The sequence below is a fragment of the Rhincodon typus genome, chromosome 12 (assembly GCF_021869965.1).
Source record: "Rhincodon typus isolate 14 chromosome 12, sRhiTyp1.1, whole genome shotgun sequence".
NCBI classification, from domain to species: domain Eukaryota; kingdom Metazoa; phylum Chordata; class Chondrichthyes; order Orectolobiformes; family Rhincodontidae; genus Rhincodon; species Rhincodon typus.
Window position 1 is genome coordinate 10925599 of NC_063343.1, and position 23568 is coordinate 10949166.

A 23568-nucleotide genomic window follows, 5' to 3' on the forward strand; every position below is an offset into this window, starting at 1 on the left:
GTTTGAACCTGTTATCTGTTAGCCTGTGTAACATTTGCTGAACTATATCGTATTCTTAGACCACTTTGCTATTGGCACTCTGGTATGAGAGCAGGTAGTTAGGTGAACAATTGATCACTATAGAACTCCTCCTACAACAGGTGCCAGAATCCAGCTACGCTTCTTGCACTTTTTTAGCAAGGGTTACATGTATTTTTGCTTTCAGATTTAATTTTCTTTTCCATCTTTAAAGGTTGAAACAGTTGCATTCAATTTTTGGTTCAAAGCAAACTGAGTTTCTGGTAAGTGTTTCATGGTTGAGGAACTAATATGAATACTTTTTTCTCTACAGCAGATAAAGAAGTTGAGAAGCCAAAAGAACCCAGTAAAGAGCCAGCAGAACCCGAGCCAATGGAGATGGAAGAGGAAGAGCCTAAAGAGGAACCTCCAAAAGAGAAGAAAGAGGTCTGTGAGCAGGCTGTATAGACAGCGGCTTCAATCCATTCAAGGGAAGAGTTAGACATCTTTCTTTCCCCCCAGGCCAATCACGGAATGACTACATCAGCTCCAGCTGAGAACAGCTCACTCAGAACAAACTAGCATTGAAATTTGGATGTGCCCTGGTCTGAATGACTTGACTGCCAAATGAGTAATGCTTTGAAATTATTGGATTCCTCAACCAATTCTTTTTTAAACTGTGGCATAGAAGTGAAAGTAAATTACAGTAGATCGTGTGTTCATGATCATAGATTAGTAATCCAGAGATCTGGACTAATAATCCCAAGAAAGAGTTCAAATCCCACCATGTCAATTTGAGAATTTAAACTCAATTTATTTAAAAAATAATCCGAGAATAAACAAGTTACATGAAAAACAAAAAAGTGACTGTTAGATTATTATTTAAAAACCCAATTGGTTTCTTAATGCACTTTAAAGGAAGAAGAAACCTGTTGTCGTTGCCTGATCTAGTGTATGTGTGACTTCAATGCAATTGACTGTTAACTGCCCAAGGCCATTAGAATTACCTCCTGTTGATGCAAGAGAGAGCCTGCCACAACCCCACATATTGTGAATGATCTCTCTTTGAAAAGAAGACTTCAATATTGTTAATATTGAACATCCTTCTTTTATGTTTTTATTCCAGAATGCTTTGAGAATAAATACTACTTCAGTGTCATCGGCCCGTTCACTGCATTGGTGCCAATATGCTGTTGGATTTTTTTTTGAACTTGTGTCATGTAATACTGTACTCTTGCTTTGAGCACCTTGAATGGTTCCTACTCCTAATGTGTAGCATTTCACACTGCTAAAGATATTTGGTCAAATCCAGTATTTTGACAATAATATGGCTTTCACAGTCGGGTACTGTAGCAAGGGTGTCTCAGTTTGCAAATCTCAACCGTCCCAGTGTACTCAACAACTCCTACTTCTGCTTACATTTCTTACTTGCTGTCTTGCCCTTTTTGAATCTTCTGGGCCTGGAGATATGCAATAGATTATTTTTAGCACTGCTACCTTATTTGGAGAAGTTTGCCATCAGAACATCAAAGCTTGACAGTATCTCCAGGTTGTGAGAGATGAGCGTTCACGGGTGTATTCATTTCAACTTTTTCTTCTGGTCTATAAGGCTCTTTGATAGCACTTGTACTGCTTGCAAAGATAAATAGCTTGGAAATTCCTGTTGTGAAGCTTTAATCAGTAATCTTCTACAATACAACTATTTGCTTGCCTGTCATTTTTAGGAGCCAAAAGAGGAGGTGTTGACTGAAGAAGAGAAGGCAGCACAAAAAGCCAAACCTGTGGCCACCACTCCTGTCCCTGGCACGCCATGGTACGTATGCAGATGTGTTCACTAAGCTGGTGCTCCTTGGGTATTTGTTTTTGTATCTATGAAATTTAAAATAATCTTCAAAAGTAAATAAACTTTTAAGGTAATAAGTTGTGAGATCAATATTCCAGTTGTATTTCCTGTATGCTGCTTGATTATAGTTGTGTCACAACATGTGGCTGACAGAGGAGACTTTCAAACTTTTAATCTGGGCTGGATTTTTACTAGGTTCCTGAGGTAGAAGGATAGTCTTTTGCATTCAGTTTCGCATTAAAGATCCATAGATTGTAGGTTTTCATTTTAGGTGAAAGCTGAGTGCAGGATATTTTTGCATTTATGAAAAAATCTATAATTGTCCAATGTAAATCCATAATTTCTGTTCTACTTTTTCTTCCCTTCATGTTTGAAAATCAGCCTTTATTTTGGTGTTTATTGACTTATTTATCTTTGCCATTTCTGAATTGAGTGGGTGGACAGGCAGGCAGCCTTACTTAAGTTGAGGCAATGTCTTATTTTAAATCAGGCTGATAAAGGTGCTTGAGAGTTGCAACAGACTCAGTTCAGTTTCTCCCTCGTGTTGAGTTTGGGTATTTGCTTTGGCGGAGGGAGTCCTCAGCGTTACAGCAGAAGAACAAGAATGCAGGCAATACACAACTTTATTTGCCTGACCATTTTATTTTAGTTTTGATCAAACTGAATTGATTTGGTGTAAAGAAGATTTTTTTTAATGAGCCAGGACTTGTCTATCTAGATATTTGTTCACTGTTTGTCTCGGGCCTTAAGTTTTACGCTTTTAAATTATGGTTGGTCCCGAGCTAACACCATGTAATTTCTAACGCGCTTTGCTAGCGACCATGAAACACTCAGTGCACTAAAACTGCACTCATCATCCACTCTCAAAATGCTGAAGAAAAGCAGCAGGGAGCATTGAATCAGTGACTTGTAAGAAAGCCTGACATTTGCTTTCCTATAATAAATGTCATCAGTTCACTGGTGCCAAATTAAATGGCACTGTTGAGATGCTGTGTCCTATTGAAACAATTTTTTCAAACAATTTTTTTTTCCAGTTGAAGGCATCAGAAGTATCTGTCAAGAGGTATTGTTATTTTTTGTCCCCTTTGCTTTTGATCACCCATAACTTGAAATCCAAATACTGTAGTACTGTCTTTCAAATTTGGACTGACTTTTGAAACAGAAACAGAAATTGCTGCAGAAACTCAACTGGGAGAACTTCAAAAGAAGGGTCACTGGACCCGAAACATTAATTCTGCTTTCTCCCCACAGATGCTGCCAGACTTGATAAATTTTTCCAGCAATTTCAGTTTTTGTGCCTGATTCCAGCATCTGCAGTTCTTCTTCATTTTCTTTGGGACACACTTTCCTTGTATTTCACATGATGTGCTGTTCGTTCTTTACAGACTAATGGATAAGTTTTTTTAAAGCTTAATCAGGTTAGATTTGTTCTGGGTAGTGAACCCTCACTCCCATGGCCTGGTGGATTGTTCTTTTGTTAGTAGAAGATAAGAGTGGCCGGCAACAGCCCATGATAGAGCAGCAAAAGCAAAACCTTGACCACTGAGCAAGTCAGCACTAGGAAAGAATATAAACATACAGGTATGCTGCCAGTAGATGGTGCTTGGACACTTTGTTTACAAAATGTGACAGATAACTTGGCTTAAAATAATTGCACTCCTCATTTGGATTGTACTTTCAGCAATCCTTGACTCTTCTTCCCATCTCACAACCCATCTTCTGGAGTGGTTATGCTACGTTCAGTCTTGTTGGTATTTTATCTTGTCTCTTACCGCTTTTCAACCTTTGTATGCCCCTTTTGTCTGTGTTATTGATGTTATGATAGTTAGGAATTTTCTCCACTGTTCATCATTTAAATTGAGGTTTTCTTCATTTCAGATGTGTCTTCCACTCCCAACTACTTGTTACCACATACTTAATACTTCTGAATGTCTTTGAATTCTCACTCTTTCCTCCATCCTACACCCTTCTTTCAAAATCTATACTTGCTGTTGCCTGCTCACCTTTTCGGGAATTGCTTCATCTTTTCTATACTTATCAATTTTTGATATCTTGTACAATAGATGTTGGTTCTTAATCTAGGTTTGTCACTTTTGAAAAACTATCTCATTTTCTGTAAAGAGACAGGCTCGAGTCATGATTGCTGTTTAGTAAGGAAGCATTTGGTCATAGGTGTTTCATTGGCATTGCAGGTGTGTTGTGTGGACTGGTGATGAGCGGGTATTTTATTATAACCCAACAACCCGCTTGTCAATGTGGGATCGGCCAGATGAGTTGGTTGGAAGAGCGGATGTGGACAAAATTATCCAGGAGCCGCCTCATAAAAAGTCTGAGAATGAGAAAAAACCCGGTAAGCAATTCTGATCAATGTCTTGATTCCTTACTGTAACATTGCCTCTGATATAGTATATCTGATGCTTGAACTGGCAGTTTGAATTATTCTCCATTGTCAGAATGTGCTTACGTACATCACTGAGAGAACATAGCTTCTCTGTGAGTTCTTTACTTAATGATGTAGTTTTTTGAGTTCATGGGATGTGATTGTTGCTGGCTAGATCAGGGAGATTGTTCAGGGAGTAGTTGTGGGTCTGGAGTTGCATATAGGCCAGACCAGGTAAGGAAAATAGATTTTTCTTCCTTAAAGGATATTAGTGAACCAGATGGGTTTTTTACAACAATTGACAGTGGTTACATGAATGCCATTAGGCTAGCTTTTAATTCCTTGTTTCATTGATTTAAAATTTCACCATCTGCCCATGATGGGATTCAAGCTCATCTTTGGTCATTGCTTTTTGTGTTAATTGATTGTGGTTGACCATTCTACAGAATGCGGGACCTAGGTAGCCCAGAGTTTTAATTTTAATTGATCAGTGGACATAATACTTAAAGTAGTTGTTTTTACAACAGTAGAAAGTTGCGGTTTTACTGACATTCTCATTTGCGATTTGTTTCCTTCTGTTGACATGTAGACTGATGTGAAGGTACAAATTCATGTTAATTTAAATTAAAACATAAGTTTCACTCAGCAATGGCTCTTAGTAAAAGTGTGAGTTTACTTAGAGTTCAGCATGAATTATTTTATCGAAGAACTAAACTGTTTAACAAAAATTAATCTTTTTATTTAATTTTGAATAAACCAAACTCTGCCAGTGGGGCCAAGAAATTTTGTTTTCAAATTTAAAATATTTTTCCTTTTATCTAGTTAAAGAGGAGACTGAACCCCTAGAAGATGAATATGATGATGAACCAATTAAAGCAAAGAAGCGAAAGTGAGTATGTAAAGCCTGATAAATCTGCCCTGTGCAGGAAGCCTTCAAAATGCAGTCTGCATTGTTTCTTTTTCTTTCATCTGGTTGAATGCAATGCGTTAAAAGCAGTGTGTTGCTATACGTATGTATGTAATGTTAAGCAGTCCAACTCCAATCTTTTTCCTTTCCTTCTCAAAAGCACTAACTCCAGCTTAGGTACAGTTCCTTGTGTGCCAGCTGCCTATCGGTGTCGCACCCATGTGGATATTCTTGAAGTGGGCGTAGTTGGTAACTTGCAGCAGCTTTCTGTGGCCCCATGCAATCCTCTATTTCATTAACAGGCTTGTCCCTCAGCGTTCCTATTTTAGCTGAAATGAAGGAAATGGCGTGTGCAGGAGGGAGGATGAGGATTGAGAACAAGTGGAAGGGAAGAGTGCAGTGGATAGATGGGGACAGGGAGAGACAGAGACAAAAGCACGTCCATGCACAAATTGGATGGATAGTCATAGAGAAGTATTAGTATGTAAATGGTGGTGATAGACAGACAGGTTTATTGATGAGTTGAAGGGAAGACTGGAGACACGCGCACACGTTTGTGTGCAGGAAGGACAGAGAAATGCTCATGGATACTCAGAGAGAGAGAGAGACGCTTGGACGTAGCTGGGAGGTATCAATAGAGAGAGATGGACACATTAAGTGCAAGCAAGAGAGAGGGATGGACTTTGCTCCTCCTTCCTCCTCTTCTTCCCTCTTATCCTCCCCCACCCTCCACCCCCATATGAAGCAGACTAGAAGATGCATAAAATGTGAGCTGAAAAGCCACTTTCATATAAACTTCATTGAGGCCAACTCAACGTATATCACCTGAGGTGTTGTTTGGCACTTTGCACTTGTCACTTTTATGAGTCATGCATTTATTTAAATTTATCGTTTACTAAAATAATTTATTATTTCAGGTTTGTTTTGCAATTCATGTGCAGTGTTGTGCCAAACCTGTATCTCTTAAGTTTGTGCACCAGTGAGTGAGAGAAAAATTGAAATGTGTCCCCCTGTCCTCCCCCATGCAAAATGATTGGTTAGTCCGGTTTTGTCAGAAATGAACTGGATGTACTCCTCCATGTCACACACCATCCAGAATTAGAAATATATCACCATTCCTTCCTTGGAACTGATCCAAAGTCCTGCAGCTTCTTTCCTAACAGCCATCTGGGTCTACCTACACATAAAGAACTATGGTAATTCCAAGAAGGCTGTTCACAACCACCACCTCAAGGCAATTTGAGATGAACAACAAATGTAGACCTCACCAGCAAAGTCCATGTCCTATGAAAAATACAAAATAAAACTGCAAATGGGATCAGATTTTTTTTTTCAGTTGTGAAGTTGTAATTTTTTTGTGTTGAAAAATATTGCAGGAAGGATGATCTCAAAGATCCAGAATCTGAGAAAGAGGCAGCTATGGAAGCTGAGATCAAAGCAGCCCGGGAGAGGGCCATTGTCCCGCTGGATTCTCGCATGAAACAGTTCCGAGATATGCTACTTGAGAGAGGGGTAAGAATGATGTAGATTTTTTTGTACAAGATCTGGAAAATAAGGCCTGGATCACCTATAGTAACCACCGTTCCCCTTTAATTTTTTTAAAATTTAACCTGTTTTTCTAATAAACCTGGTCAGAGATGTTATTGCACACCTCTGGAACAGCTGGGACTTGAACCCAGGCCCAGGAGTAGGGACTTCATCTCTGTTCCACAAGAGGGCCCCAATATTCCCGTTATTACTGTGGTCATTGAGTAGATTCTTATCCATAACCAATTGATAGACATTCCTACTCACTTAGTAGTGAAATCCAGACAGTTCTTGTTCCCTTACAGTATTTGAGTTGAGCACGAACCAGTTGGTGAAATCTTGTGGAAACCTCATTTCCTATTGTAAAGATGTCATGAAAGGTCAGATTAATTCAAGTAATTTTGAAATATTTTCAATTTGTTATATTTGTTGTTATCTGTACCTCATTTTTGCTTGTCAAATTGAGACACCAAGGGAGTGCTTAAGAGGTATAGTGTTTGCACTGATTGTACTGAGGGAGTCTGGCATGGAAGAAAGTAGAACCATCCCATTTCAGACAGATCGCGTGTCAGCATTAATTGAATTTGTATATATGAACCAAGGCAAGGAACTCTTCCCTTTCTTCTTGCCTCTTCCATCAACCATATTTTGCGGTGTCTTGAGCAAGATTGCTGGTTATAGTTTTTGTCGGCTTGGGCCTACCATAATTGGTCAGAGACTAGGAGAATTTATTTTGGTTTGAGACCCCTCAGCACTAAGCAAAAGACAATTTAATCTCATTATTGGATTCTGTCTCATGTGCTGGTCCACATCATGGAACAGTTGCCTGCATCTGTTGAACCTTGTTTTAAACCCCACTGTTCAAGTACATATCTTGGCTCTTTGAATCTTTCCAACACAATAGTTAAGGATGACTCAGTATCTCATTTCATTCAAACAGTTTGGAAATTATCTCTATCTGGGCTTGAACGCTAATTTACAACTTGTCAACCAAAGTAAGTTTCAAGTCTTTATGATTTACTTTGTCCCTTCTGCAAATAAGTGACATTCCTTTCAACTCTTCAGTTAGTAACTGTTCTGACTTGACTATAGATTAATCATATTTGATTTGGTTTTGTTACAAGGCATTTCTTAGCAACTTCCCAGCATTCTTAGCCAAGGTTACATGTCAGTTGCATTTGGATCAGGACGTTATCCTTATTTGCGCTGTAATGCAAATTAGAACAAGAATTTGCTGTTTCCTCCATTCAGATGCTGTAAAACTCTGAAGTATTGTGGGACTCATAAAGTAATTTGCAGTCATTTGGATCTTCAAGGTACGTGAGTGACAGCGGTCCTAGCCAAGTGAATGAATAGATATGACCTAAATCCTTCAGGGATTGTGATGGATTTTGTAAGAAGTGAACTGTTCCATAGCTGCTGTGGTGCACATTAATTAGGTCCAATTTGTTTGCACATCCAAGAGGGAAGAGTCCTCCCATTTTTGATAAAACATTTCACAGAAGCTTATGGTAGTTTGGTCTGATTTTGTGATTCTCTCGGTTTAGCTCAAATCAGTGTGTCCCATTCTGCTTGTGTAATACTTGATTATTTTTCCCAATTTGCACAAAATTCATGAGTCCACATCTTGATTCCTCTGTGAAGCACCTTGAGATATTTTTGTATTTAAGATTAAAGACTGTGTATAAATACAAATTTTTAACATTGCTGTGCTTCCCTTTTTTGTTGCACAATGTGATGTAAAGTGATTACCTTACCTTCAAAAATTGCGCCCTCACCACATTCCGATCCATTGAATCCCACAGATCCTGCAGGCCTAATAGCTTTGGAGAAGTTAGTGTTGCATGAATAACTTTAGCTTAGCTTCATGCCAAAAATATGGGTAATGTGGCGCAAGTCTTGAAACTATATACAAGTGAAACTGGAAGACTGTATGTTTCACCATCTCATTGATATGTCATGACACTTTTATGACTCGGTGCGTAGTTTCCTTAGTCAGGTAAACTGTTGTCCTTCACAGTGGACGGTGTTGTCATTTGAATAAAAATGACCATCTTACCAGGTGGATAATTTATATTTTTACACCAATCTTTCTTTCTCTCTCTCTGTCTTTCTGCCTCAATTACATAAATTTGTGCTAAGGCCACATTCGAAACATAAAGCCAAGTTATTGAGATGTGAGCTGACACAGTTAGTGTCGATAGGCTATTTAAGGCATCATAGTTGGGCTGAACCAGCCCCAACCTAGCACTTGGGCTTGAAAATGGGAACCATGATGAGGAGAGGACTCCTGACAGCTGTTTTTCATTCCCAAACCTAGCTGAAATCAATCTTCACTCTCCAAATATTAGCTCAATTCAAATAAACACCAAAGGAAAAACATAAGATCAGGAGTAAGCCATTCAACCTGTTACGACTGCCCTGCCATTCTAGATTGTGGCTGATCATCTATCTCGATGCCATATTCCTGTGCACCCCCATATACCTTTATGTCGTTAGTAAATAGAAATCTATCAATCTCTCTCTTGAACTTTGTGCCTGAATTTCTACAGCACTGTGTAGTAGAGTATTCCAAAAATTCCACACTGCCTGAATGAGGTGCCTCTTTATCTCAGTCCTTAATGAACAACCTTTTATTCTGTGACCATGTGCCTGTGAACCTGGGGTTTAGTGCAGTAGTCTGCAACCTGTGGTTTGAAGACCTCATGCAGTCCTGAACCCTTGCATGACAGCTTTTGAAACTCAGGCAGTTATGGTTTTATTTTGGCATATTGTTTAAATGCTGTTACCTCCTGCAGATGCATCTTGAGTTACAACTTCAAATGCATTAAACTTTGCGTATAACCCCAGATATTGTGTGCTTATGAGACCCTCGTTGACTAATTCTTGGACTCTTATTGGACGCCAGGCCGTCAGGGAGGGGAGAAAGAGGTACAAACCTACTTTTGAGCTTTACGAGTATGATGTGCTGATTTAGATGCAATAAAGAAGCACTACTTGTTTTTTAAAAAAATGTTTTTAATGGTTGACAATAACCTAATGTAAGGTACATTGACCTTTCCATTGTTTCCAGAGTTATACATTTCATGGCATGCCCTTGTATGTTATCTATTAACTCTTTTCTCTCATCATCTTTCCCAACATCTTGCACTTCCTAGGATTCATTGTATGACATGATCTTCAGGTACTTCCTTGCCCAACGGATCTCACTTAATTTATGCACCATGGCATAAAGAGAGCTTACAGAACTTGAAATCAAAAGATTAAACTTCAAGGCTTTGCTTCCATGGGAGCTCCTGCTGTGGTCATTTAAAATGTCACCCGGTGGTGGATCTTTTAATGAGAAACTAGTTGACTGATAGCATAATTGTTCAATGGAATTCAAGGCCAATTAGTAGCGAAATTGTCAGCATCCCACTGTTGCTTGTCTTTTCTGGTAGAGATGGAAGCTGTAGTCATTTAAGGTGAAATTTTGGGTATGGTTGAATTAGATTTTATTATTCTCTGGAATCTGTCCAATCTTCGTTTCCTATTCTTTCCTGAAGATTTTGGCTACTCATCAAGGTACAGTCTCGTAGGCATCAGCTACCTTCTGACATGTCATTGAGCCTGAACTGTGGCAGGCTATTTCACTATAGAGAGCATCACTGGGAATCCACTTCTACTTCAGCATACCTTTCAGTAGATGTCACACAGCAGAATCATAGAACCTCTGCAGTGTGGAAGCAGGCCATTCAGCCCATCAGGTCCATGCCAGCCCTTTGAAGGACATCCCACACAGACCCACCCCCCTTATGTATAACCCTGCATTTACAGTGGGTAATCCACTTAGCCCGCACATCGCTGGACACTATGGGCAATTTAGCATGGCCAATCCACCTAACCTGTGCATCCGAAGGAAACCCACACAGATACAGGGAGAATGTGCAGACTCCACACACAGTCACCCAAGGATGGGATCAAATGCAGGTGCTTGGCACTGTGAGGCAGCAGTGCTAACCAGTGAGCCATTGTGCTGACATTGCTTTTATTTTTCACCTTAAATTTTGGTTTTGTTGTCATTCTCACTAAAATCAACTGCAGCCAGAATTAAAACAATATTTCTGATCACCCTGTTCAGAGGTGTTGTTATTACACATATCTGGAGCAGGTGGGACTTGAACCTGGGCCTGTTGGCCCAGGGATAGGGACACTACCACTGCACCACAAGAGGGCCCCAAGACCAGGTTTAATTTTTTATAAGTTAACCTAGTTTTTAAATCAACCTGTTCAGAGTTGTTATTACACGCCTCTGGAGCAGTTGGAATTGAACCTGGGTCTCTTGGTCCAAGGGTAGGGACGCTACCACTGCATTACAAGAGGGCCCTCAGGACCAGAATTAAACAATTTTGCTTAACAACTTGTTCAGAAATGTTATGATGCGCCTCTGGAGAAGGTGGAATTTGAAACTGTATCTCTTGGTTCAGGAATTGGGGCACTACCTTTATACCACAAGAGGGCCCTAAAAGCATCTGTGGCTACGACACCACGTGGCCTCAAATCACCAACCTTCGAGTTAACAGCATAACGTGCTGACCAACTGTGCTACACAGGACAATAAAGAAGACGGCGCAACATCTGAAAGAGAATTCAAATCAAAGCTGACAGCAGTGGGTTTCAAATCTACATCTCTGGAGAGACTGATATTTGAGTCCAGCACATTAACTCAGTCGACCTTGCTACAGCAAGACCACAATTAAACTTGGAATGATTGGTTTCACGGAGACTCGTCACGTTATAAATGTAGGCAATTGGAGGAGTTTGGTTTAGTTAGTTTTCTTTAATGTGTTAGCAGATTTTTTTCTTTTGGGCTGGTAGAAGTGCAAAGGGGCCAAAATTGGAATTCTCATTTCTGTTCTCTGTGTAACAGTTTCCTTTCTGCACATCTCCAGTGCCTTTTGGATAAATTCATCTCAGTTGCTTTTTGTTTATTTCCCTGTTCATTCATTTAGGTCTCAGCATTCTCTACATGGGAGAAGGAACTCCACAAGATTGTTTTTGATCCGAGATACCTCCTCCTGAATCCGAAGGAAAGAAAGCAGGTAACAGTAAGACAATCAACTGCACTGGGAGAGATGAGGGAATTACAGTGAGTTCCCACTTGAAGTCGCGGCTGTGTTCCTGAACGTTGCAACTTGAAGTGAAACGTGTGTTTCCATGGGAATAAATGTTAGAACTGGAGTTACATTCTGCATAGCCTTTCTTATCAGAAAAAAATTATTAGAACATCGTATCAAATGTTAGTTGAGATTCTTTAGATTGCTGAATTCTTACAACAGTAAATAAGAACTTGTAAAATACAAAATCTTTCTACATAAAGTACCTACTCACTGATCCTCCTAATAACTGCAGATTCTTACCTTCCATGATCTGACTTGTGACCTGTACCCTTCACTGACCCTCTGACTTTCAGCCTCTTCCCTTTGCTGACCATCTAACCTGTAGCTTTTTCCCTTCACTGAGCCTCTGATTTGCAGTCTATAGTCCTCCCTGACCCACAGCTGGAGGGACTGTTACTCAAAGTCTGCACCAGGTACTCCTTTCTCATTAAGCTCCAGATTGCCAGCTTGATCCATCGCTTGTTGTGCCACATTGTAGTCACTGCCTGATGGTATCTTTTTGAGAGCCCATGGCCCTGCTCTTGCTGGCCAACGCTGCCTCCTGAGTCTGCTTGGACATGATGGAGCTGCTCCCCGTGGCTGACTGCAGGTTCTTGGCCTTCTTCTCCCTCTCCCTGGCTGGCAGGGTATCGATCGTGACTGGGCTCTGTAGCGGAGTCATGGAAACCATGTTAAAATGAATCTCTCAACCCTGGGAATTAAACACCCCATTAATTTATTGATGTTAAAGTGAAACAGTGCTAAGCAGGACAATGATTTGCTGTATCTGTGTGAAACTCCTGTCACTTAAAAAGATGAGGTCAAAACATATCCAGCAACATCTGGATAATTTTTGTAAGCATATTATTCAAATCCTCCTCCTCCTCCTGTTTCTTTAAAGGGTCAGTCTTAGTGTGGTTCAGTTCCATAAGTACTGGCCACTCACTAACAGCTGACAACAAGGAAGCTTGCCCTGTTATATTGTGATGTCCCTGTATATCTGTTAGGAGTGGATGCCAGAGGCACCAAGCAATGTATCCTGTGTTTTTGGTGGAATAGCTGGTGTTTTAAAAGTGTGGCCCCTTTAATTTATTTTACGCAGCAACTTAAAGGAGCCTTGAGTTTCTCTAGTACTTGTTTTTAATCCCAAACTATTCAACCTATCCACATAAAATCCCTCCATACCTGGAATCAACCGTGTGAACCTTCTCTGGATTGCTTCCATTAAAGTACATCTTAGCTTGGATAAAGGGACCAGAGATATTCGCATTATTCCAGGTGTGGTCTGACTCGTGCTTGTATAGTTTTAGCTAGATATCCTTTTTAGACTCCAATTTCTTTGAAATAAAGACACACGGTCCATTTGCCCACCTGCTGAACTTGGATGGTAGCTTTTTGTGATTCATGCACAAGGACCGATAATTCCCACTCCTTTGCAACTTTCTGCAGTTTCTCTTCATTTGAATAATAGTCAGCTCCTGTATTCGTCCTGCCAAAGTGTATAATCTGTCATTTTTGCACATCATGTTCCATCTACTGAGTTTTTGTCTACTCACTTAATCTGTCTATCTTCCTCTGTAGATTTTTTGTGTCCTCCCCATTACTTGCTTCCCACCTATTTTGTGTCATCTGCTATGGTGCATTCACTTCTGATTCAAAATCACATCCAATTCAGTTCTGATCTTGGTTCTGATTGTTACCATATATTGGCATTCGCAAGTTCAGTCTTGAAGTCTGATCGAGCTGCAGTAAAACGTATGCAAATATAAATGCATATTTATTAAAATTGGCTTTGAAAAACACACTCCATGGTCCTTCCTGTTCTCGCTTCCTATCTGTCCCAAGTACTGCATGCCAGTCTGCAGCTGACATGAATATCTGTGTTCATGGGTTAATACCTTAAATGGGAAATAATACTTTAAATATTCACTCAGGTCATCCAATGGCATGCAGTCTGTTGCCAATTCCAAATTGCAATGCATGAGCTGCAATGTATCATCAGTAATCAGTTGTGTGGATACGTTGCATGTGACATCCACAGAATATTAGGAAAATGGATAATGGATGGCATCATGCTAAGACTGGTAAAAACGGGATAGATTGCAGTGTGATGGTGCAATTAATGATGCAGATTGGTTCCAGTACTGTACATTGCCCTGAGGACATTTGGAAAGTTTGTTCAGGTTTGGTTCATGGTGACTTAGATTTCATTAACACAATGCAACATCCTAAATATCTTCAGGTTACAGTGAGCATTATGAGCACATATTCCTTTTGATTAGGACAGTTGTTTAATAAATCTAGATCTGCAATGTGGAATTGAACTGTGTAGCTATTTATGCTTCAATCATAGGATCCCTGCAGTGTGGAAACAGGCCCTTTGGCACAACAAGCCCACGCCGACCATCAGAGAATCCCACCCAGACCCGTCCCCCTATAACCCACCTAATTTACGCATCCCTGAACACTATGGGCAATTTAGCATGGCCAATCCACCTAACCTGCCCATGTTTGGACTGTGGGAGGAAACCCACACAGACATGGGGAGAATGTGCAAACTCCATACAGACAGTTGCCCGAGGGTGGAATCGAACCTGGGTCCCTGGTGCTGTGAGACAGCAGTGCTAACCACTGTGCCACCCGAATTTAAGAATATTCTTGAACAAGTGGGATCTGAGACCTGGGTTTCAATTTCTGACCTGATGTTAGTTTGCTGCTCTGCTGACAAATGAATTCTGCTGCTTCAAGTCATAAATCATTGAAATGTACAACATGGGAGGAGGCCATTCGGCCCATCATGTCCAGCCTAACCCCACTTACCAGCTCTTAGTCCATAGTTTTGTAAGTTACTGCATTTCAAGTATTTTGAGGATTTTTTTTGCCTATATTACCCCTTCAGGCTAAGAGTTCCTGATCGTCCTCTAGATGAAAACATTTCCCCCTCAAAACCTCTTAGTCTTCCCTAAAACTATACCCCCTCATTACAGGTCTCTGAATCAAAGGGAATGCGGTCTTTGTATTTACTCTATATAGCTCCGTTACGTTTTTATACACCTCAACCAGGTCTCCCCTTGATCTCTCTTTTCCAAGCAACCTAGCCTCTCCACTCATTCCTCATGGCTAAAATTCTCTAGTTCAAGCAACATCCTTGTAAGCCCCTCTGTATTCTCTCCAGTCTCATTTTTCTTATAGTGTGGTGACCAGAACAATACTATTCTTCAGTACTCCAGTCTGTAGCTTAACCATTGGTGTGTACAGCCTTAATTTGAATTTCCAGCTCTTGCGTTTGTTCCTCATCTGTCAAAATTAAGACCTGACATTACTTTACAAAATTAGCAGTATTTGTGGAAAGGTGATTTTTTTTTTTGGAGTCCCTACGTCTTTTATGCTGTGCTCTGTAAATGACCTTGTAAAACTTCACTTGGTGTACAAGTTTGATTTGTTCTGAAGGTACTGGCTCCCAACCTCTTCCATATCAACTGGAAGGAAATACGTATCCAGCCTAGCCTTAGTTCTGAGTTCTTGGAAGTCTAGGTAATGTCATCAGTTTTGTCTGTGAATAGAAACTCAGCATTCTTTAACGTTTTAATTTTGTGTTGACCTATGATCTGACAGGTTTTTGACCAGTATGTTAAAACTAGAGCTGAAGAAGAACGTAAAGAGAAGAAAAACAAACTGCAACAATCAAAAGAAGACTTCAAAAAGTTACTAGAAGATGCAAAGTTAACTCCCAGGTAGGTGCTGCTGAATTCTATTTCTTGCAAAGTCTAAGTACCAATGCGTCCTTGGCATCTTTAAAGCTTGAGTTGCAGCATAAAATTAGTTTTCAGTCATAATTTATCTGATCACTCCTGTCGACTCTGAAGGACTCTTGGGGGGGATATGCCTACTGTGAGGATTTGTGATTTACAATTTCATTGCTATATCATTATTATTAACCAAACTTTTCCCACAATTCTGCGTACCAAACTGATACCTCTTGTCATTCAGATGTTTGCTTAATTAGGCAAACCTCTTTCCTCCTTCAGATGGACTCTTGCTGTTGGCTCAAAAGATGTTGAATTTGATGCATATTGAAGGCCAGCTAGCTCATGTCTTTCTCCTCAATGCACGTTTGATGGAATCTGGCATTGGGAAATAATGAGCTAAATTATTCAGTTCATGGTGATTTTGGGTCCCAGTTTTACAGTGACCAAAAGAAGTGTAACTGCCAGTGGATGCACATACTAAGGGCTGGATACCATTGTTGACTCACTTTCTATGGTTAGGTAGCTGAAATAGCTCCCATATTTATAAATAGTTTGACAGTTTTTGAATTAGATACTTCCTTTAACATGCAAGCAACTCTGTCAGTGATGCCAGCAGAGTAGCTTTCAGGGAAAGATGCAACAAAATGGCCATCAGATGAGGAATTGTACGTTTCTATAACTCCACTAACAGTAGGCTCATGATATTGTCACAGATAAATGAAAGAGTACTTTGAAGAAAAAGATTCTTACATTAAAATTTCCTTTTCCCTTGAACTTCTAAGTTTATACTGAAGTGTTCAGCCGCATCATAAGCAAAAAAATTAAGTTGTGTTAGTGGGGTCCAACCTTAATTTACAAACTTTCTGATATTCTTTTATGTCCTTCAACCTTTTGCTAAGTGATCATAACCTTCCATGGAGAATATATTAAACTTTCTTCATACTGCAAGGGCATTCTATACAATAGATTAATTGTTTTGAATTCTGATAGTCCCGTATTAATGACCTTTTTGTGAATAAAATGGAACATAATTAGAATTTAAGACTAAGTTGGATTAAACTTCATTCAGAATGGATTGATGCTTCTAAAAGGATTGACATAATATTATCTCATGATTGGTGATTTTTTTTGGCAATATGTTGTTGCCTGTGTGTGATGTGGGATGGAGAACTGAGATGAATGTTGAAAGAGCTGGTGTGATGTCTTGGTGGTGTAGTGGGAAGAGGTCATTAAGCCCTCCTTTCCTATATACCAGCTAATACTCAATCCTGTAAACTTGAGGAGGAGAGGAGGGAAGACAGTGGCCTATTGGTATTACCGCTAGACTATTAATTCAGAAACTCAACTAATGTATTGGCAACCCAGGTTCAAATCCCTTCATGGCAGATGGTGAAATTTGAATTCAGTAAAGAATGTGGAATTAAGAATCCACTGATGACCGTGAAGCCATTGACAATTGACAGAAAAACCCATCTAGTTCACTAATGTCATTTAGGGTAAGAAATCTGTCATCCTTACCTGGTCTGGTCTACATGTGATTCCAGACTGCCTCAGCATTTTGGAAACAGTGGCCACAGCTCCTTAAGTTTTAAGATAGATATGAACGAGGCTAACTCAAGACCAAGTCCTAAATTGGGGGAGGGCAGATTACATCAGCATTAGGCAGGAGCTCGGGAGTGTTAATTGGGAGGAGCTGTTATCAGGCAAGTCCACATTTGACGTGTGGGAACTGTTTAAAGACCTGCTGGGGAGAGTTCAAGATCGCCATCTTCCAGTAAGAAGGAAGGACAAGGATGGCAAAGTTAAGGGTCCCTTGGGTAACGAGTTTGTGAAGGTAGTCAAAAGGGAAAAGATTTAGGAAGCTAAAATCTGACGGCCTCTGAGGAGTATAAGGAAAGCAGGAAAGTACTCAAGCAGGGAATTAGGAAAGCAAGAAGGATCCATGAAATGACCTTGGCAAGTAGGGTTAAAGAGAATCCCAAGGCATTCTGTAGATAAATTAAAAACAAGAGGATAACCAGGGAGAAGGTAGGACCACTCCAGGATAAAGGAGGGAACATGTGCTTGGAGGCAGAGAATGTGGGTGAGATCCTAGGTGAGTATTTTGCGTCGGTATTCACCCAGGAAAAGGACATGGAGGATAGTGAGATTTGTGTGGAGCATGCTAATATGTTAGGGTATTTTGAAATCAAGAAAGAAGTGTTGTTGGATCTCAAGAAGAGCATTAAGGTGGATAAGTCCCCAGGCCCCAATGGTGTCTACCCCAGGTTCTTGAGAAGGGCAGGAAAGGACATTGACCAAGATTTTTGTATCCTCGCTAGCCGCTGAAAAGGCCTCGGAGGATTGGCGAGTAGCTAATGTTGTTCCTCTGTTTCAGAAGGGAAACAGGGATAATCCAGGGAACTACAGACCGGTGAGTCTCATTGGATGGGAAGCTATTGGTGAGAATTCTGAGGGATCGGATTTACGCTTTTTCAAAAAGCATGGCTTAATTAGGGACAGTCAGCATGGCTTTGTGCAGGGCAGGTCATGTTTTACTAACATGATTGAACTTTTCGAAGAAGTGATAAAGTTGATCAATGAGGGTAGAACAGTGGATGTTGTTTACGTAGATTTTAGTAAGGCTTTTGACAAGGTCCCTCATGGTAGGCTCACCCAGAAGACTAAGATGCATGGAATCTACGATGACTTGGCTGCATGGATTCAGAATTGGCTTGCCCATAGAAGGCAGAGCGTAGTGGTGGAAGAGTGTATTTTAGGCTGGAGGTCCATGACTTGCGGCGTTCTACAGGAATCCGTACTGGGATCTCTGCTGTTTGTTATACATAAATGACTTGAATGAAAACGTACATGGTTGGGTTAGTAAATTTGTAGACGATACAAAGGTCGGTAGAGTTGTGGATAGTGTAGAAAGTTGTCAAAGGATACAGCAGGATATAGATCAGTTGGAGGTATGGGTTGAGAGATGGCAAATAGAGTCTAATGCTGCATTTTGGGAGATCAAGTGTTCAGGTAAAGTATAGTTAATGGCAGGACTCTGAACAGCATTGATGTAAAGAAGGATCTTGGGGTTCACGTCCAGAGCTCCCTGAAAGTGGCCACGCAAGTAGGTAGGGCGGTAAAGAAGGCGTATGGCATGCTTGCCTTTATTGGTCAGGGAATTGAGTACAAGTGTCAGGATGTCATGTTGCTGCTTTATAAGACTTTGGTTAGTCCACACTTAGGGTATTGCGTTCAATTCTCGTCACCACAATACAGGAAGGATGTGGGGGCTTTGGAGATGATGCAGAAGAGATTTGCCAGGATGCTGCCTGGATTAGAGGGTATGAGCTGTAAGGAGACGGGCTAGAAAAACTCAGGTTTTCACTTGAGCAGCGGAGGCTGAGGGAAGAGTTGAAAGAAGTCTGTAAAATTTTGAAATGTCTAATACTAAGATTAGAGGGCAAAAGTTCAAAGGAGACATGAGGGGCAAGTTTTTTTTACACAATGGCAGGAGCCTGGAATGCACTGCCAGGGGTGGTGGTGGAGGCAGATACAATAAAGGCATTCAAGAGACTTTTGGGTAGGCACATGAATATGCAAGGAATGGAGGGAGGGGACCGAGGGTAGGCAGAAGGGGCTAGTTTCATTTGGCGTCATGTTCAGCAAAACCTCATTGGCCGAAGGGCCCCTTCCTATGCTGTACAGTTCTATGTCGTATTGACTCTTAATGGGCAATTAGGGATTGGCAATAAATGCTGGCTTGGTCAGTGATGCCCACATCCCATGAATGAATTTAAAAATAAAACTAGAAGATCTCAGGTTCTATTTCCTACTTTGTCCTGAGTCAGACAGTTCTATCTGAGAAACCATTTGTGTTAACTGCATTCAGCCTCCGTCCCCTCCAGTGCCAGTGCACGAGAGAATTGAGCAGGTCTTGATTTTTGATCTTGATCGCGCTGTGTTTAGTTAACTCTGCAACAAATGAGTTTGTATGAGTGGGGTACAAATCCATAATCAGTCAGCTCAATGCTTCACTATCAACTCTTTCCGTCACAATTTCTGTTCCAAGAATGGCACCTGAAGATAGGTGGCAACTATGGTGCAGTAACCTGACCAAGAGTTCGTACCATGAAAGGGCCAGGTTCTACTCCTAATGCTTAACAACTGCAACTCAGAAATTGTTCATAAAATCGCAAAATTTAATGAGGGTTGCATTATGTCAACCTAGAAAATAGATTAATTTTCTTGTGGAGCAACAGCAACAATGTTTACTAAGCTGTTCAAAAGAGAATTAAGAATAATCTTCAAAAAAGTAGTGAGAATACACTGCTACAGAAGATTGTGGGTAGCCAAATCAGTTGGAATGTATAGAAGGGAACTAGATAGAGAATGATGGGATTTGGAGAGAAAGTAGTTAAGATGAAGCTACCATGACTAACAACATGGCAGAGGAAGTTTAATTGACTCAAGTCTTTTCTCTTTATCTGCTTATAATATCACAAAATACCCAATCCAAAACTCCTAAATTCTGATTTCTATATATTTCACAAATTTAGATCCACTTTCAGTGACTTTGCTGCCAAATATGGCAAAGACTCCAGATTCAAAGCAATTGAAAAGATGAAAGATCGGGAAAGCATGTTTATCGAGTTTATTACCAGTGTGAGGAAACGAGAGAAGGAAGATTCGAAGAGTCGGACAGAGAAGGTAAGGTGGTTGTAGTTCCAGTGGAGTGAGTGGTGGGAGCGTGAATGTGAGGGACACCAGACTCTCCCAGTAGAAACCGTGCTAAACAAAATCTACCTTTTTTTAATTATTATTTGTGTATTTCAGTGTGCACTTTTATCTTTGGGTTTCCTGGCAGTAGTTTTATCTTTTGAGGGGAAGAAAATCCAATGTGTAAATCAATGTGTATCAAAAATAAAGGTCGTGTGTTAAAAATTAATGAGTTTTGAATGTTGTGTTGCTGTGGTGTCAAGTGCCCTGGGGGATGTGGTTTCCACTGGGATGCAGCTTGGTAGGGAGGAGGCATCAATAGCATTATGATAACAACGCACTGCAGCCTTCCCAGAAGTCCCTGTGTGCTGTGTGAATGTGATTCTTTCAACCTCTGAAGCCTAATCATTTGTGACATATATTCAACATTCTCCTGTTGCATCTGCTATTCATGTAAATTTTGTCCATAAATTTATATAAAGAATTAACAAATGAACGTTAACATTTTTTATATTCTTTTTTAGAAATCTTGACTGAAGCTGCTTATAATGATTATGCTTTTCAGAGGGTAATATGTTAAATGGTTTTGGAAATAGTAAAAATTGCCTAATTTAAATTTGACTACAGTACTACAGTAAAGATTTTTACTTGTAAATGTTTTTATTTGAAAATTGCATGTTTATTGATAAAATCTGTTTTCTTAAAAATTGTAACTTGTTGATCTTTTGCATTTTGATGTTTTCTAAAGCCATTTTGTAACCATTTTATGTATTCTGTTTTATAACGAGAATAGTCTTTACAGTTTTGTGCTGTGCGGCCTATCAATCAGTTCAGTCTGACAGCTGTCAATCACTGACAAGCAAAGTATTATGGGAATCCCTAGTGAGGAAAGAATTGGTGTTTCTCTGTGTGGTGACTTTAGCCTCCCGCAGCTCTGGTACTTTACATTTTTTTAGTTCTTTTCCTTGTGAAGTGAGAGTTGTGCCCAGAAATGTGTTAAGACAAAACAATCAAAAAAAAAAGATCTGGATAGAACCAGATCGTGTTCAGCCTTTATTCTATTGCTAACTCTTGTAAAGGTACTTTAACTTATGTTTCTATCTGTATTTAGTCTTGTTGTACTTTAACAAGTTACAATATGTAATAGTATCGCAGTATGTTGTGAAGCTTTCTCAGTCTTCTCCGGATCTTTGAATATTGGCATTAGATTATATTTCTTGAATTGTTAAAACAAAAATGCTTTGTTTAGTTTACATGTTGCTCTCCTTTGCCCCATCCAACAAAATCCCCTTCTGTGTTGCTCGCTTTGTCCCCAAAGAGCTGGCAAATTATAAGAGTTAGGTAAAACAACATTTTGTAGATCTCCCATTGCTTGATTGGAAGGAGTAGCAGAGAGTGTGGCTGCAGAAACCTTGTTCAGGTCACTAAATTCAGACCATTGTGGTGCCATAATTTTCTTTGCTGCCCTGGATTGAGGTGGGGGCTACAGAGCTGTGAAATCAAGAATGGTTTCCACTCTCAAATTATGAAGTCATAGATTGGTACAACACAGAGGCCATTCAGTCCTTCATGCCCATGCCAGTCCTCTGAAGAGTAACTTAGCTTATTCCATTCACCTGCCTTTTCCATGTAGCCCTGCATTTTATTTCTTTAGATAATCATCCAATTCCCTTTGGAAAGCCATGTTTGAAGCTGCCTTCTCCTCACTCTCCTGCAGTGCATTCCACATCCTAACCACTCATTCCATTTTAAAAAAAAAGAGTCAGTCACCACTTCATCTCTGGTTCTTCTGCCACTCCTTTAAGACACGGTCTTTCACGTTGCACCTTCCACCAATGGAAACAATATTTCCCTGTTTTCTCTGTCCTAACAGCCGCCAACACATCATCTCTCAAGCCTGTCATTTGAAGAACAGCCCAACATTGCCAGTCTATCCATGTAATTGAAGTCCCTCATCCGCAACACCGTTTTCATCATTCTTTTTAAGGATGTCAGAAGTAAGAGCTGGTCCAGACCATTCAGCCCCTGAAGCAGTTCGCCCATTCCATTCAAAACAATCATGGCTGATCATTTATCCATTTATTTGCACATTATCCATATCCATTGATACCATGAGAAAGTTATCATTCCTGATCTTAGTTATGTTCGTTCATTAATGCAGCATTCACAATCTTCTAGGTAGATAATTCCAAAGTTTTACAATTCCAAGCGATGAATAAGACCCTCCCATTTGGTCCTAAATGGTGGTTGTTTTATCCTGAGACTATGATCTTGGGCTTTACATGTCCTAGCCAGCAAAAACAAACTCTCAAACCTCTTTTTGAGTTGCATATTTCAAGAAGATTACCCTCTTATTCCTGTAAACTCCAGAGAATACTGGGCCCACTTTTCTCACGTGTCATCATAGGACAACCCTCATTCCAGAAATCAATCGAATGAGCCTTTGCTGAAACTGCCTTCAAAGCAGTTATATTCTTCCTTAGATACAAAAGTCAAAACTGCACACAGTTTTCCAGTTAAAAACAAAACATTGCCAGTGCTAGAGATCTTAAATGCATTGTGCTGTAGAGATTCTATAAGCCTGGCAACATCTACGGAGAGAGAACCTGTGTTCACATTTTCAGTCCAATGACTGGAGTGCCAAAGAGAATTCATTGGAGTCAAAACATTAGTACTGTTTATCTCTCCACAAATGCTGAAAGATCCTGTCCAGCACTTTGTATTTATCAGTTTTTCAGATGTGTGGTTTCACCCAAGCCCCATACAATTTTAAGAAGACTTCCTTATTCTTGTACTCCAATCCCCTTGTAATAAAGGCCACACGTCTTTTGCTGCCTTAATTATGTTATGAACATGCTAATGTATTCTCGGTACCAGTGCACCCAAATTTCTCTGAGTATGAACATTTGACAATTTAATTCCATTTTAAAAATTTTACATTTTTATTGACCAAAGTGAATAATCTCTCATTTCCCGCATTGTACTCCATCTGCCACCTTGTTGCCGACCCACGTAATCTCTCTATAACTCTTTTGCAACTTCATGCCTTCCTGACAGCCCACAATCCCAACTAAGTCTGTATCATCAGCAACCTTAGATTCGTTAACTCTCCTGATTGCTACTCAGCACCCTCTGCTGGAAGTGTGGATATTGAGCTCTGCTCAGCTATTATATTCCCATGTGGCAATATGGGCCATAGAGGCCTTCCCATACAGAATGACCACCTCAATCAGATACACAATGTCCATGAAATTGGACCCCAAAAAGTGTGTGGAGCTGGAGGAACACAGCAGGCCAGGCAGCATCAGTGGAGCAGGAAAGTCGACGTT

At 40.1% G+C, this 23568-nt stretch overlaps 1 protein-coding gene across 1 annotated transcript in view; it reads left to right on the top strand.

The window, feature by feature from the left end:
* The first annotated feature begins 309 nt into the window (after positions 1 to 309).
* The window catches only part of LOC109927920 (transcription elongation regulator 1), a 33592-nt gene continuing 10333 nt past the window's right edge, over positions 310 to 23568 (top strand). Inside the window, exons 1-8 of the mRNA XM_048603937.1 lie at positions 310 to 444; positions 1722 to 1810; positions 4033 to 4190; positions 5043 to 5109; positions 6504 to 6639; positions 11646 to 11735; positions 15408 to 15526; positions 20080 to 20230. Of these exons, the coding sequence (XP_048459894.1) occupies positions 310 to 444; positions 1722 to 1810; positions 4033 to 4190; positions 5043 to 5109; positions 6504 to 6639; positions 11646 to 11735; positions 15408 to 15526; positions 20080 to 20230 (945 nt within the window). The remainder of the gene's footprint in view (positions 445 to 1721; positions 1811 to 4032; positions 4191 to 5042; positions 5110 to 6503; positions 6640 to 11645; positions 11736 to 15407; positions 15527 to 20079; positions 20231 to 23568) is intronic.